The sequence below is a fragment of the Euprymna scolopes genome, chromosome 34 (genome assembly GCF_053919585.1).
Source record: "Euprymna scolopes isolate OS-2025 chromosome 34, ASM5391958v1, whole genome shotgun sequence".
NCBI classification, from domain to species: domain Eukaryota; kingdom Metazoa; phylum Mollusca; class Cephalopoda; order Sepiida; family Sepiolidae; genus Euprymna; species Euprymna scolopes.
This window is the reverse complement of record NC_136515.1, coordinates 5,413,660-5,427,186: the sequence shown is the minus strand read 5'-3', so window position 1 is coordinate 5,427,186 and position 13,527 is coordinate 5,413,660. Positions and strand designations below refer to the sequence as shown.

At 36.4% G+C, this 13,527-nt stretch overlaps 1 protein-coding gene across 1 annotated transcript in view; it reads right to left on the bottom strand.

Annotated features, from left to right (window-relative positions):
* Window positions 1-13,527, bottom strand: part of LOC145259046 (E3 ubiquitin-protein ligase MYCBP2-like) — a 563,294-nt gene that overhangs the window by 295,064 nt on the left and 254,703 nt on the right. The window contains exons 36-37 of the mRNA XM_080116672.1: window positions 5,953-6,145; window positions 1,988-2,262 (exon numbers count right to left, since the gene is read on the bottom strand). Of these exons, the coding sequence (XP_079972798.1) occupies window positions 1,988-2,262; window positions 5,953-6,145 (468 nt within the window). The remainder of the gene's footprint in view (window positions 1-1,987; window positions 2,263-5,952; window positions 6,146-13,527) is intronic.

Sequence of the window (13,527 nt, the reverse complement as noted above, 5' to 3'; positions counted from 1 at the left end):
CAAGCAGCAAAATTCCACCCTTACACAGTATAGATCTCTAGATGCCAAAAAGCCTTCTACTTAAATACTTTCTTTCTCCAGACTGCTAGACTTTGGAATCTCCTCTAGTGTCCCTGCTTCTCTGACTGTACCGACATGCAGAAGTGTTACGTAAACAGGCATCTCGTTGCACAAACTCCTATATAGTATCCCTGTCAAATTTGTTTCAAATAATAGCAGTAAAAAAAAAAAAAAAAAAAAAAAGAAATTACATCCAGATATTGGTTATAACATGGTTACTGCATGTATGACAAAAGGTCAAGAACACACACTTATTTCCATCTAGGTATTAATAACCCCCCCCCCCCGTCCTCCACCTCTTTACTAAATCTCCCCCCCCTCGACCCTTCACCTCTTTACTAAATATCCCCCCCGACCCTTCACCTCTTTACTAAATCCCCTCCCCGACCCTCCACTTCTTTACTAAATCCCCCCCCGACCCTTCACCTCTTTCCTAAATCCCCCAATCCTCCACTTCTTTACTAAATCTCCCCCGACCCTTCACCTCTTTACTAAATCCCCTCCCCAACCCTTCACCTCTTTCCTAAATCCCCCCCGACCCTTCACCTCTTTACTAAATCCCCCAACCCTCCACTTCTTTACTAAATCTCCCCCGACCCTCCACCTCTTTACTAAATCCCCCCCGACCCTTCACCTCTTTACTAAATCCCCTCCCCAACCCTCCACCTCTTTCCTAAATCCCCCCCGACCCTTCACCTCTTTCCTAAATCCCCCAACCCTCCACTTCTTTACTAAATCTCCCCTGACTCTCCATCTCTTTCCGAAATCCACCAGACCCTCCACCTCTTTCCTAAATCCCCTAACCCTCCACTTCTTTACTAAATCTCCCCCGACTCTCCATCTCTTTCCGAAATCCACCAGACCCTCCACCTCTTTACTAAATCCCCCAGCCCTCCACTTCTTTACTAAATCTCCCCTGACTCTCCATCTCTTTCCGAAATCCACCAGACCCTTCACCTCTTTCCTAAATCCCCCAACCCTCCACTTCTTTACTAAATCTCCCCTGACTCTCCATCTCTTTCCGAAATCCACCAGACCCTTCACCTCTTTACTAAATCCCCCAGCCCTCCACTTCTTTACTAAATCTCCCCTGACTCTCCATCTCTTTCCTAAATCCCCCCCGACCCTCCACCTCTTTCCTAAATCCCCCAACCCTCCACTTCTTTACTAAATCTCCCCTGACTCTCCATCTCTTTCCGAAATCCACCAGACCCTCCACCTCTTTCCTAAATCCCCCAGCCCTCCACTTCTTTACTAAATCTCCCCTGACTCTCCATCTCTTTCCGAAATCCACCAGACCCTTCACCTCTTTCCTAAATCCCCCAGCCCTCCACTTCTTTACTAAATCTCCCCTGACTCTCCATCTCTTTCCGAAATCCACCAGACCCTCCACCTCTTTCCTAAATCCCCCAGCCCTCCACTTCTTTACTAAATCTCCCCTGACTCTCCATCTCTTTCCGAAATCCACCAGACCCTCCACCTCTTTCCTAAATCCCCCAGCCCTCCACTTCTTTACTAAATCTCCCCTGACTCTCCATCTCTTTCCGAAATCCACCAGACCCTCCACCTCTTTCCTAAATCCCCCAACCCTCCACTTCTTTACTAAATCTCCCCCGACTCTCCATCTCTTTCCGAAATCCACCAGACCCTTCACCTCTTTCCTAAATCCCCCAGCCCTCCACTTCTTTACTAAATCTCCCCTGACTCTCCATCTCTTTCCGAAATCCACCAGACCCTCCACCTCTTTCCTAAATCCCCCAACCCTCCACTTCTTTACTAAATCTCCCCTGACTCTCCATCTCTTTCCGAAATCCACCAGACCCTCCACCTCTTTCCTAAATCCCCCAACCCTCCACTTCTTTACTAAATCTCCCCTGACTCTCCATCTCTTTCCGAAATCCACCAGACCCTTCACTTGTTTCCTTACCGGTTCTAACATGACAAGTAAGTCGCATAGGCAAAGCCACTTGAGGTTGGCTGTCGGATAGAATGCGTGAAAGCATCCAGTGAAAGTGTCGTGACACGCAGTGAGGATCTCTTCCTCCATTTGTTGGAATTCCGGACTGCTTGGTGGAGTCGGCAAGAAAACTCTCACTTTGGATGGACGAACCTCTTCTGCGAGAATCTTTCGCAGAAGATCACGGGAGTTGCCAACGCCTTCCGCCAGTTTCATATTCTCTGGAACATTCTTACGGCCAGCAGCTGGAAAGAAGAAGAGTAAAGAGAAAAATATAAATATTTGTAAAAGGTGTTTCGTCACATTTTGCAATTTGTTGATTTGAAAATTTAGAAAAGCAAATATTTTATTAAATGATTAAAATAATTTTTTCTGAGATTTTCAGTATCAGACCCGTTTTTCAATACTTGATCATTTTCTTTATTATTTGTTTTCATTTTGCTGGTGGTATTAACCCCAAGAAGTCGGCCCCTCGTGGAGAGAAACAAAAGTATACATTCTATATCATTAACAGTCATCTACTTGTGCCATTTTTTTCTCCGTCATTTTTCCCCAGTGCCATTTTGATGTAAATTCATTATCCGCAATCATCAGTATCAGCAATGGGAAATTAAATTTTAAAAAAACACAATGAATAAATTAAAGAATCATTTTTAGAATCAGAAATTATGCTATCTTTTTCCAATTCCAATACCCAAAAATGGTTAAAATTTCCTGATTTTGATTAATTGTTCAAACACTATTCCTTATACAAAAAGTTTAAAAATCGTTTTAGTTTCTTTCCAGAAATAATTATTCCAGCAAAGATTATTGTAATGGAGGCACTTTTAAATAATGATTTTAAAATTTTAAAATAATAGTTCCTAATTGAACTTAAATACAAAATATCTCCCTAGATTATGGCAGCTCATATACAGTAGAACCCTAGGATACAGTTTTTTCAGGTTATGATGTGGAATACAATGTTTTTCTGGCGCCTGTTTACAATCCGGTGTTATGTTATTTGATTATATATATGTGTATTATATACTGTACTGTATTTTGTTACTAATTTTTTAATGCCGTATCCCGAGGTTCTACTGTACCTCTGTCTGAATAAACATCCACAATATCACTATACTCACTAAAAACATTCACGCCAGCAAAACTAGACCTAACAATATTCCAATCATAATACTCAAAAAACTGCAACCAGAACTAGCACCCATTCTTGCAGAGCTGTTCAATTAATGCATTAAAGAGAAATGCTTCCCAATACCTTGGCAAACCCCATTAGTTTGCACAATGAAAGTAGCGGAGATTGGTCTTCTGAATCTCAGTTCAGATCAATTAGTCTTCTGTGTGTCATAAGTTGCTTAAATCCATGTTAAATAGGGAAATTGCCGACCACCTCAGCAACAAGCAATATGATTTCCATCCGGTAAGATCTAAAGCTGAAGTACTGACTGTAATCTCACATAGAATCAGTGAATCTATCAATTAAGGGTTTCCTGTCAAGAGCAATACTTCTTGACATATGAAAGGCATCAAAATTTTCAGCTATAAAATATCTGTAAATGATTTCTCAACTATCGAATCTTTTCTCTCCGATAGGTCTATACAAGTAGTCGTTGATGGTCAAAACTCTAAAACTCAAAGTATCAATGCTGGCATGCCTCAGGGATCCATCCTGAGCCGAACTCTCATCTTCATCAATGATCTCTTAAATCACATTTTAAGTTCATTCATCCACATATACGCAGATGGCACTACGAGCTATGGCAACACTTCAAAGACCAACAACAACCATGATCTCTCTCCTCCAACCGGTCCTGGACATGATCTTAAACTATATCATATGGTGAGACCCCACTTTGCGGGCCTTGGGGAGTGTGGAGCCACCCTTTAATTGCCATTGCTCCCAGGTCCACTCTGACCCGGAGTGGTAGTACCTGTTAGGGTCCCAACTATGGGTTAAATAGAATCTGACTCAAAAAAAATATACTCCATTAAAATCGTTCCTCAAAATAACTAGATTCGGCATTAAATAACCTGAAAAAGGTTGATATTTCATAAAATAAAAACAACTAACCATCCCCTCCAACCATGAGCACGTGATACAATGAGATAAAAAGTGGTCAATTTTAACGCATCCAAAACCAAACTTATCTTTTCACCATAAACGCTCTGATCCCAACTTGACTCCAATTGATATGAATGGCGAAATCCTCTATAAGATGTCCGAGAAGATGCCTGATTTACAGCACCTGTTTACCGACTTCAATTATAGCCACGTTAACACCTTTACCAACGTGGTTCAATATCATTTGAAAGTTTTCTAGCGAAATAACAAAACTAACTTATAATTAAATATGGTTTCCCTCGGTTGCAGATAACACACAATATTAGGAAACGGCGCAGTTTATCACAAAAATAAAACCGATCTGAAATATACGAAGTATGTTCCAAAAGTAATGCCTTCTATTATTTTATTCTGCCTTAATGGATCAAAGAAGATTGCAAATTGTATTGTTATGATGACTGAACTTATGCATTCATAACGTGAAGATTAATTTCTCTTTTGCGGATATTGACGATGAGAGACGCTAAGAAAGCATATATGTGTGTGTGTGTGTGCCTCTCTAAAAGAGTTCTGTTGCTATATCTGGGCAGGAGCTGCTCAGAGCAGCTTATGCTGCCTTGATAAAATTAAAAACCAGCTTTAAAGCATAGGTGATACCCTTTTCTTTTCCTTAGAATCTCTTTCCCAAAGAAGAGACATTGTCTCTGCTCTATCATTATTTTCATGGTAAGTTTTTTTTTTTTTTTTTTTTTTTTTTACACAGTGATCACCACTTATCAAGGCCCGGAAGCCACTCAGGGATAAGGATTATTGCAAGTACATCACGTTAGTGTGGAGATTTGATGAAGTGTTTACTTAAGGGGGCGCTTCATTAGGAATTTGTTAACATTGGACTTGAAGACATCCAAGTTGTAGTCCGGTGGGAAGCAGGCAGACGGAACAGAGTTCCACAGGCGTGCAGTTCTAAGAAAGAAGCTTTGTTCATGGAATCCGCATTTTGATTTAGGCACAGATATAGAGTGGGGGAAATTTTTCACAGTGGATTCAGCTAGACGGGTGTTTTTCGTGAAAGATTGGCGAGGGAGGACCAGAGATTGGAGTTCAGATGAGCACCTGCCATGGAAATAACGATAAAACAAGGATAGGCTCTAAAAGTGCTCATGTGAGCTTTAATCTATGGTCCCCCTTGCCAAACTCTCACGAAAAAACACTACTCTAGCTGAAACCACTATCAATAATTTCCCCTACTCTTTATCTGTACCTAAATCTAAACATATTTCATGAACAAAGCTTCTTTCCTAGAACTACCCGCCTGTAGAACTGTTCCATTGACTTACTTTCCAGCTGACTACAGTATGGTAGTCTTCAAGTACAATGTAAACAAGTTCTTGTTGATCTGTACCCCCTAAATAATCCATTTCTACCCCATTTCCATCACTAAATATTAATACACCATTTTCTCAGTGACTACCGTACACTCATTAACCCTTATCCTCAAGTAGCCTTCAGGCCTTGATAAGTGGTGACACCCATGTAAAAAAAAAAAAAAAGAAACAAAAAACTTTGTTAATGTAGATTCGGATGAGGATTCTAGACATTTTGGTCAGATTTTCCATTTTAAATCTAAATAGTAACCCATTTAATTTTGACTAGCCATTTCATCTGTTTTATCCTTACACCATGTTCTTTACAATAAAAAAAAAAAAATAGCATAATTTGCTTTGGTTTCTTACAGGAAATAATTATTGAAACAAAGAAAATTATTACAATAGAAACATTTATAACTAATGATCGAAAATGTAAGAGAGATACTTTTAAGTTAAATAAAACTAAGAATACAAGTTATCTCCCTTGATCAAGGCAACTCACTTACCTCCGTCTGAATAAACTTCGTTAATGTAGATCTTGATCAGTCGAAGGCAAGCCTTGCAGATATAAACAAATCTTTGAAGATCGAGGACCACAGCTGTACGGCTGATTCCTTTCAGGCCGTCAACTTCCACTGCCGAGGCATGAAAGGATGACCAAGCCCATTCCAATAAACTCAGTAAGGCATCAAAACAGTCCTAGAAAAGAAAAGACAGTTAAAGATGACCAAGAGTAACTGATTCAGAAACATTAAGTTAATATTACGGCTTTGAATTTTTTAGATGAGGATTTTTTGAAGTACTGTTCTTTTCATGATTGTCATTCTCACAACGTTTCGGACGATGCAACCTCCGACCTTCTCCAAATGTATCATTACAATTGCTGTTATTAATAAATGATGAAAAAAAAAATATTTTCGTATTTTTTTTTGGGGGGGGGGCGAAGTATAGTCGTTAGAACTGTTCTCATCTGGAGTGTTATTTTTACATAGTCCAAAGAATCTAACTTGCCTTGATTGAGAAAGATCTAAAAAGAGTCCCTGAATGCACTTTTCTCTCATACATTAAAAACAATCATTCTTTTAATTTCAAACAAGTTAGACTCCGAAGATTTCATGAATGCGCACTCATCATAAATTCTAACCCAAACATAATAGCTTCTACAGTTTATCTCCTTTAATTCATATTAACAGAATTTGAATTTAGATCCAGATTCAATTTTATGGCACAAAAGAATAAAATTATAAAAAAAAAAAATTTTTTTAAATCACCATTCTATTTTGAATTCTAATGTCAAGAGTTTGTTTGAAAAGAAAAAAAAAATTCTTTTCACATCAAAATCGCACCACATTTTTTTGAATACAAATGTTTAAAGAAAATCATTTATTCCATACGTGGTTCTACAGATAATGTATCTTTAGTTGGCCTTTGATAACTAAATATTTTCATTTACTAACCAAATAAAAAAAGCTAATCGCCAAACCTATATGATTTTTGGAATATGATATATCTGCTCCATGACAAGTACATACATCATAAAAAGATTTTTTTGTATTTATTTTTTTTAATAATTGTAATTCTAAATGTGCACCAAATTTTATGTTGAGACCTGAAGATATAAATATTCAAATTTCTTCAGATGTTTAGTTTTTAAACAGTCTTCTTTAAAAAGGTGTTTATTGTTCTATTAAACGTTTAATGATGCAATAATTTGAATTTGCTAGTTTTATTAAAAAAAAAAAATTTAAGATATTTTTTCATTCAGTAATGCTCTTCGGAAGATTGTCGATCATGCAGGGTCCCTCTCCAAGTGAAAAATTTACTCTCACCATGACTAATGTTTGTACAAAATTTCAAAAAATTCAAGGAATGGTTATAGAGAAAAGTGTGAAGAGATGAACGATTTGGGAGCAATTTTAACCCTATAGCCACTCCTAGAGGGGCAACCACAGTTATCCTGGAAAATCCATTCTGGCAAAAATTTACTTTCACCATAACTAATGTTTGTGCAAAATTTCAAAAAATTTCAAGGCATGACTATTGAGAAAAGTACAAACAGACAAATGGGAGCAAATTATTAGGTTCAATCCCTCCTTTGAAAAAAAAAAAAAAAAAAATATCGACCAAAGAGTGAACTTCTATTCATGAAGACTCAAAACCAACATCATTTTTGCACCAACCTAATAATTTCAGCTTTTTCAACATTTAAAAGAGTGTGAGTGTGTTTGTTTAACAGCATTTCAACCTCTAAAGGTCATTTAATGCCAAAAAAGTTTTGTTGATATAAGTTTTCAGTTTCTTATAAAAATATTTTAAGTTTCTTGAAAAGTTTATCTTTTGAAGCAAGATACTTTAGGTTTTCCGAAAAATTGTTTTAGTTGTAAGAGGTTTGGTTTTCTAAAATGAATTTTACTTGTTTACTTTATAGGAGTTTGAATACATTTGTTTCTTTTAAATAGTTGATGTTAAATTTGAACTCAACCTCAGAGCAAAAGTCTCAAACTCAAATCCAACTGTTCTCTTCTCTCTGCACTTTCCACACTGACGCCCAAAATAAAGAAGACAGCTCTTTTATAGAGAGACCCAACCATATCTCATTTGCATGCCCCCTCCCCTCTCTCGTCACATCACGTGATTTTCAATCCATAAATACCAGAGGGCGACCATTTTTATTTTCTCTTTCTTTTTTTCTTTCCTAACACGAGCCGCACGATGCATGAGGTAAGGTTCTTTACTTTTAACCACAATAGTTTGATTTGTTGGGGTTCCACTTCTTGGAACACTTTTCTAATGTTTGTTGTTTTAAAATATTTCTTTTGAGTGCGTTTGTGTTTTCTACATTCCGTCAGTAGATGTTTAATTGTTAGTTGTTAGTTGCAGAGTGTGCAATTTGGTGTTTCCTCCACTTTGATTAGGTAGGAATGAGTTAATTTTGTATGTCCAATTCATATTCGGTTTAGTACAATTTCTTCTCTTCTTCCCTTAAAAATTTTTGTTTTTCATTTTTAATTATTGGTTGGTGTTCATGCAATTTGTTTGCAGTGCATTTGTTCCATTCCTCTTGCCACTTGTTTTCTATATATTCGTTGATTTTTCTTTTTGGGTCTGTGTGTGGTATTTTAATTTTTTTCATTTGATTGTTTGTGGCTTCTTTAGCCAGTTTGTCTGCCTTTTCATTTCCTGGAATACCAACATGGCTTGGTATCCAGGCTATTATAATTTTTTTAATTGTTATTTTTTCAGTTATTTCATTGTATTCTTGTATAATTTCAGTGATAAAAGGGTGTTTAGATTTTTCTTCAAGGGCCATGATACAGGATAGGGCGTTTATGAATTTTTTATTATGAATTTTTGTTTGTTGATGTCTTTGATGTGTTTGAGAGCTATTTTGATGGCCTGTAGCTCGGCTGTATATATTGAAGCCTCGTTGGGCAGTCGTATTTGATATTGATTTTGTCCATCTGTGCATGCTGCACTTGTTTCGTTTATAGTTTTAGACCCATCGGTGTATATTTCTATGTATTCTGCATATTTTTCTCTTAGTTCTCCGAAGTTGCTTCTGTTTGTTATATTATTTGTAATGTTTTTCTTGTAAACAGTAAGTGTTAGGTCGGTTTTTGGTTTGTGTAATGTCCATGGTGGTCTGTTGTTTATTTTTTTGAGTAATTATATTGTCGAGGTTTTCATTGATTTGATGTATTATTTCTTTAATTCTGTGTCCAAAGGAGGGTATACTTTTTGGTTTCCCTGAATAAAAGTTTGTACATTGTGGGTTGAAGGTAGTTTTGTATGTTGGGTTTTCAGGGTTGCTTTGTAGTTTTGTTATGTATTGTAACGCTAGTTTTTCCCCATCTTAAATGCAGGGGTAGTTCTTGGGCTTCTACATGCAGGCTTTCCATTGGTGAAGTTCGATAGGCTCCCAGGCTAAGTCTTAAACTTTGATTCTGTATTGTTAGTAGTTTGTTTTTGTAGGATTTGTAAGTAGAGCTGTATATGGCACAACCATAGTCCAGTTTGGATCTGATATGTGAGTGGTATATTTTGAGCATTGTAGCTTGATCTGCTCCCCAGTCTAGCTTTGATACTATTTTTAAGATATCTATTGCTTTTAAGCATTTTTGTTTTAATTTGTTAATGTGCTCCTTGAAGTTTAGTTTATTATCAAAAATGATCCCTAGAAATTTGGTATGTTGTACTACTGGTATTAGTTGCGCATCTAGTTTGAGCTGTGGGTCAAGGTGGTATTTTCGTTCCCTACAAAAGTGGACAGGTTTTGCTTTTGGACATTTTGAATCCATTTTGGTTAACCCAAAGATCTATTTTGTTAAGGCAATGTTGCATTTGTCTTTCAATAGTTGGCATATTTGGTGATGAGCAAGTTATTGAAAAGTCATCAACAAATAATGTTTTTTCGAATCCCATGTTAACATTTTCAATTATACTGTTGATTTTAATTAGAAAAAGGGTGGCAGATAGTACACTACCCTGTGGTACCCCTGTTTTTTGTGTGTGTTGATCTGATGTTGTATTTCCTAAGCATACTTTAAATGTTCTGTGGGATAGGAATTCTTGGATAAATTTTGCTAGGTTTTCTCTGATTCCCATATTATGAATATCTTTCAAGATTCCGTACCTCCACGTGGTGTCATACGCTTTTTCGATATCAAAAAAGATTGAGACCACGTGATGGTTTCTTATTAGACCGTTACGAATATATGTTTCTAGTCGAATAAGTTGGTCGTTAGTACCTTGATTTTGTCTAAATCCGCTTTGGTGTGTAGAGATGAGGTTATATTTTTCTAAATGCCACATTAGTCTTTGGTGTGTAGAAATGACCATCCTTTCTGTTGTTTTGCATATACAGCTTGTTAGGACGATAGGACGATAATTGGTAGGGTTAGAGTGATCTTTTCCTGTTTTAGGAAATGGGATGATATTGGATTCGAGCGAGTGTTTTGGGAAATTGTTAGTCCACCATATGTTGTTAATTATCTGTAAGAGAATGTTGAGAGATGTGTCTTGCATGTGTTTTAGAAATTGATAGTGGATGTCGTCTGGACCAGTAGCTGTATCTTTACTTTTATGGATTGCATTTTTTAGTTCTGTTATAGTGAAAGAGGTGTTATAGTATTCTTTGTTATTGAATGTGAAGTTGAGTTTTTCTTTTTCTGTGTTGTTTTTATATTTTTGGAATTTGGGGGAGTAGTGGTTGGATGATGAGTTTCGACTGAATTCATTTGCGATTATGTTTGCTATTTCTTTTTTGTCTATAGTTTGTCTACCATTTGGTGTACTTATATTATTTATTGGTGTTCCAAGTTTTTTTCCAGTTATTTTTCTTATTATTTCCCATGTTTTTTTTGATGGCGTGTTGTTGTTCAATTTGGAAATATAGTTTTGCCAGGTTTCTTTTTTGCTTTTTTTTATAATATAGCGTGCTTTTGCTCGTGCTTGTAGGTATTTTTGGAGGTTGGGTTTTGTAGGATGTTGTTTGAAGTGTTTTAGCATTTTTTTCCTGTTGGTTATTGCTTCTTTGCATTCTGTTGTGAACCATGGCGTTGATTTTGGGTGTGGTTTAGTGGAAGATTTTGGTTGGTTGGTTGTTTTATGGCATATCAACCCTTTTCGGGTTATTTAATGCCGAATCCAAAGATTTGAAGAAAAATTTTTTTAATAGAATATATTTGTTGTTTTCAAGTCGATTTCTATTTAACCCATAGTTGAGACCCTAACAGGTACTACCACTCCGGGTTAGAGTGGACCTGGGAGCAATGGTAATTAAAAGGGTGGCTCCACACTCCCCAAAGCCCACAAGCTGGGGTCTCACCACTGGATATAGTTTAAGGTCATATCCAGGAGCGGGGAAGATTTTGGAATCGTCTTGATTGTTATTTCGTTTAGCATATTGGTGAAAGCTAACATAGGATCTGGTTTGTTAACTATTTCTTGGTTAATTAAGTTTGTACAAAGTTTGTTAAATTCAGCCCAGTTAGCTTTATAGATTTGCCATTTTGGTTTTGTTTCTTCTGTTGCAGGTTCTTGGGTTTTGAGAAAAATTGGGAAGTGATCGCTGCCACACTGGTCGTTATGTACCTCCCATTGGAAGTCCATAAATATTGTGGGGGAGCATAGTGTTAGGTCAATAGCTGATGTCGTTCCTGTGCCTGGGTGAAGGTATGTGTGTGTTTTGTCGTTAAATATAGCTATTTCAGGTGATTCCAGTAATGATTCAATGATTTTTCCAGTTTGGTTAATATTCTCACATCCCCACATTTTGTTATGGGCGTTGATTGGTTGGTTGGTCGTTTTACGGCATATCAACCCTTTTCAGGTTATTCAATGCCGAATCCGGTGATTTTGAAGAAAATTTTTTTAATAGAATATATTTGTTTTATTTTTTCAAGTTACTTTTTATTTAACCCATAGTTGGAACCCTAACAGGTACTACCACTCCGGGTCAGAGTGGACATGGGTGCAATGGCAATTAAAGGGTGGCTCCACACTCCCCAGAGCCCGCAAGCTGGGGCCTCACCATCGGATATAGTTTAAGGTCATATCCAGGACCTATGGGCGTTGAAGTCCCCCATTAATATAAAAGGTGTGGGGAGTTGTGTTATCAGATCTTCAATTTCGGTTTTATTTAGTTTATGTTTAGGTGGAATGTAGATTGAACAAATAGTTGTTGGTTGGTGGAGTGTAGCTTTAATTGCTATTGTTTGAAGGTTTGTTTGGAGTTGTAATTTTATATGTGGTATCTGTTTTTTTATTATAATTGAGGTGCCACCTGTTGGTCGGTTATCTGTTTGTGATCTATTTGTTTGGTTGTAAATGTGGTATCCTTTGAAGTTGATGGTGTCCGTTTCTTTTAAAAGAGTTTCCTGTAGGCCAATTATGCTGGGGTTATATTGTGCTATTATATGTTTGATTTCTTCGTAGTTTGGTTTTATGCCTCTGCAGTTCCACTGTATGATGTTTTTATTCATTTGCATAAATAAGTTTTTTTTTTTTTTTTCTGTTTGGTTTTTGTTTAGGTTTTTATATCTAGTATTCTATTGATTTGTTGTGTTTTGAGTGGTTTTTGTTTTGTGTTTACTTGAACTGCTTAGTTCCTAAGTCTCCATTTTCTCCTCCTGGTCAGTTCTGTTTTTGGAGCTAGATTTATTTCTGTGACTCGATTTCAGTCAATTAAAATTTATTTTTGTTTTCGATTAATATTATTTCTGTTTTTTGTTTATTTTGGTTTTTGGAAAGAGGATTTGTGTTTTCCCGTTCTGTTTCTATCTTTCCAGATATTGTGTGTTTTTATCTTCTGCTTTTGTTCTTGTTCGTGATTTGGATCTTTCACAATTTATTTGTGGTTTTTGTTGTTCGGGTTCTTTTTTGTTCTTTAGGACTTGTTTCAGATCATTTGACTGAGTTTTAGAAGATACTGGTATTTGTTTCTTGTTTTCGTTTTCGTTAGTTTTTAAAGTTTCAATTAGATTTTTTAGTTCAGAGATTTGGTTTGTTTGGTTTGAAATTTTTGTAATATCTGCGTAAGTGTTTATTTTTTTCTCAAGAGCTTGCTATTTTCCTTGCTTCAGGAAAGGATACGTTTTGTTTGTATTTTATTTCAGCTATTTCTTTTTCTTTTTTGAAGATTTTGCATATTTTAGAGTATGCTGGGTGTTTTTCTTGGCAATTGGGGCATTGTTTCGTTGGGGCATTCACTTTCAGTGTGGTTAGGTCCATTTAAGCCACATTTTCCACATATTTTCTGTCCTTTGCATGTTTCTCTGTTATGTCCATATTTATGACACTTGAAACATCTCATGTATATATTGTTCTACTTTTTCTATTGTATATCCGATTTTTATTTCTTTGGGAATTTTTGGTGTATTGAAAGTTAGGTTTTTGTATGTATGGTTTGACCATTCCTTTTTATATTTATTCGAACATGATCGATGACTCCCTGTTTTCTTAGGGCATTTTCTATTTCTTCTGCTGTAGCCAAGGTTAATTCATGGCTTTTTATGACACCTTTTGATGAGTTTAATCTTTCATGAGCAAAACTTTTGCATTTATAGATTTGGAATTTTTCC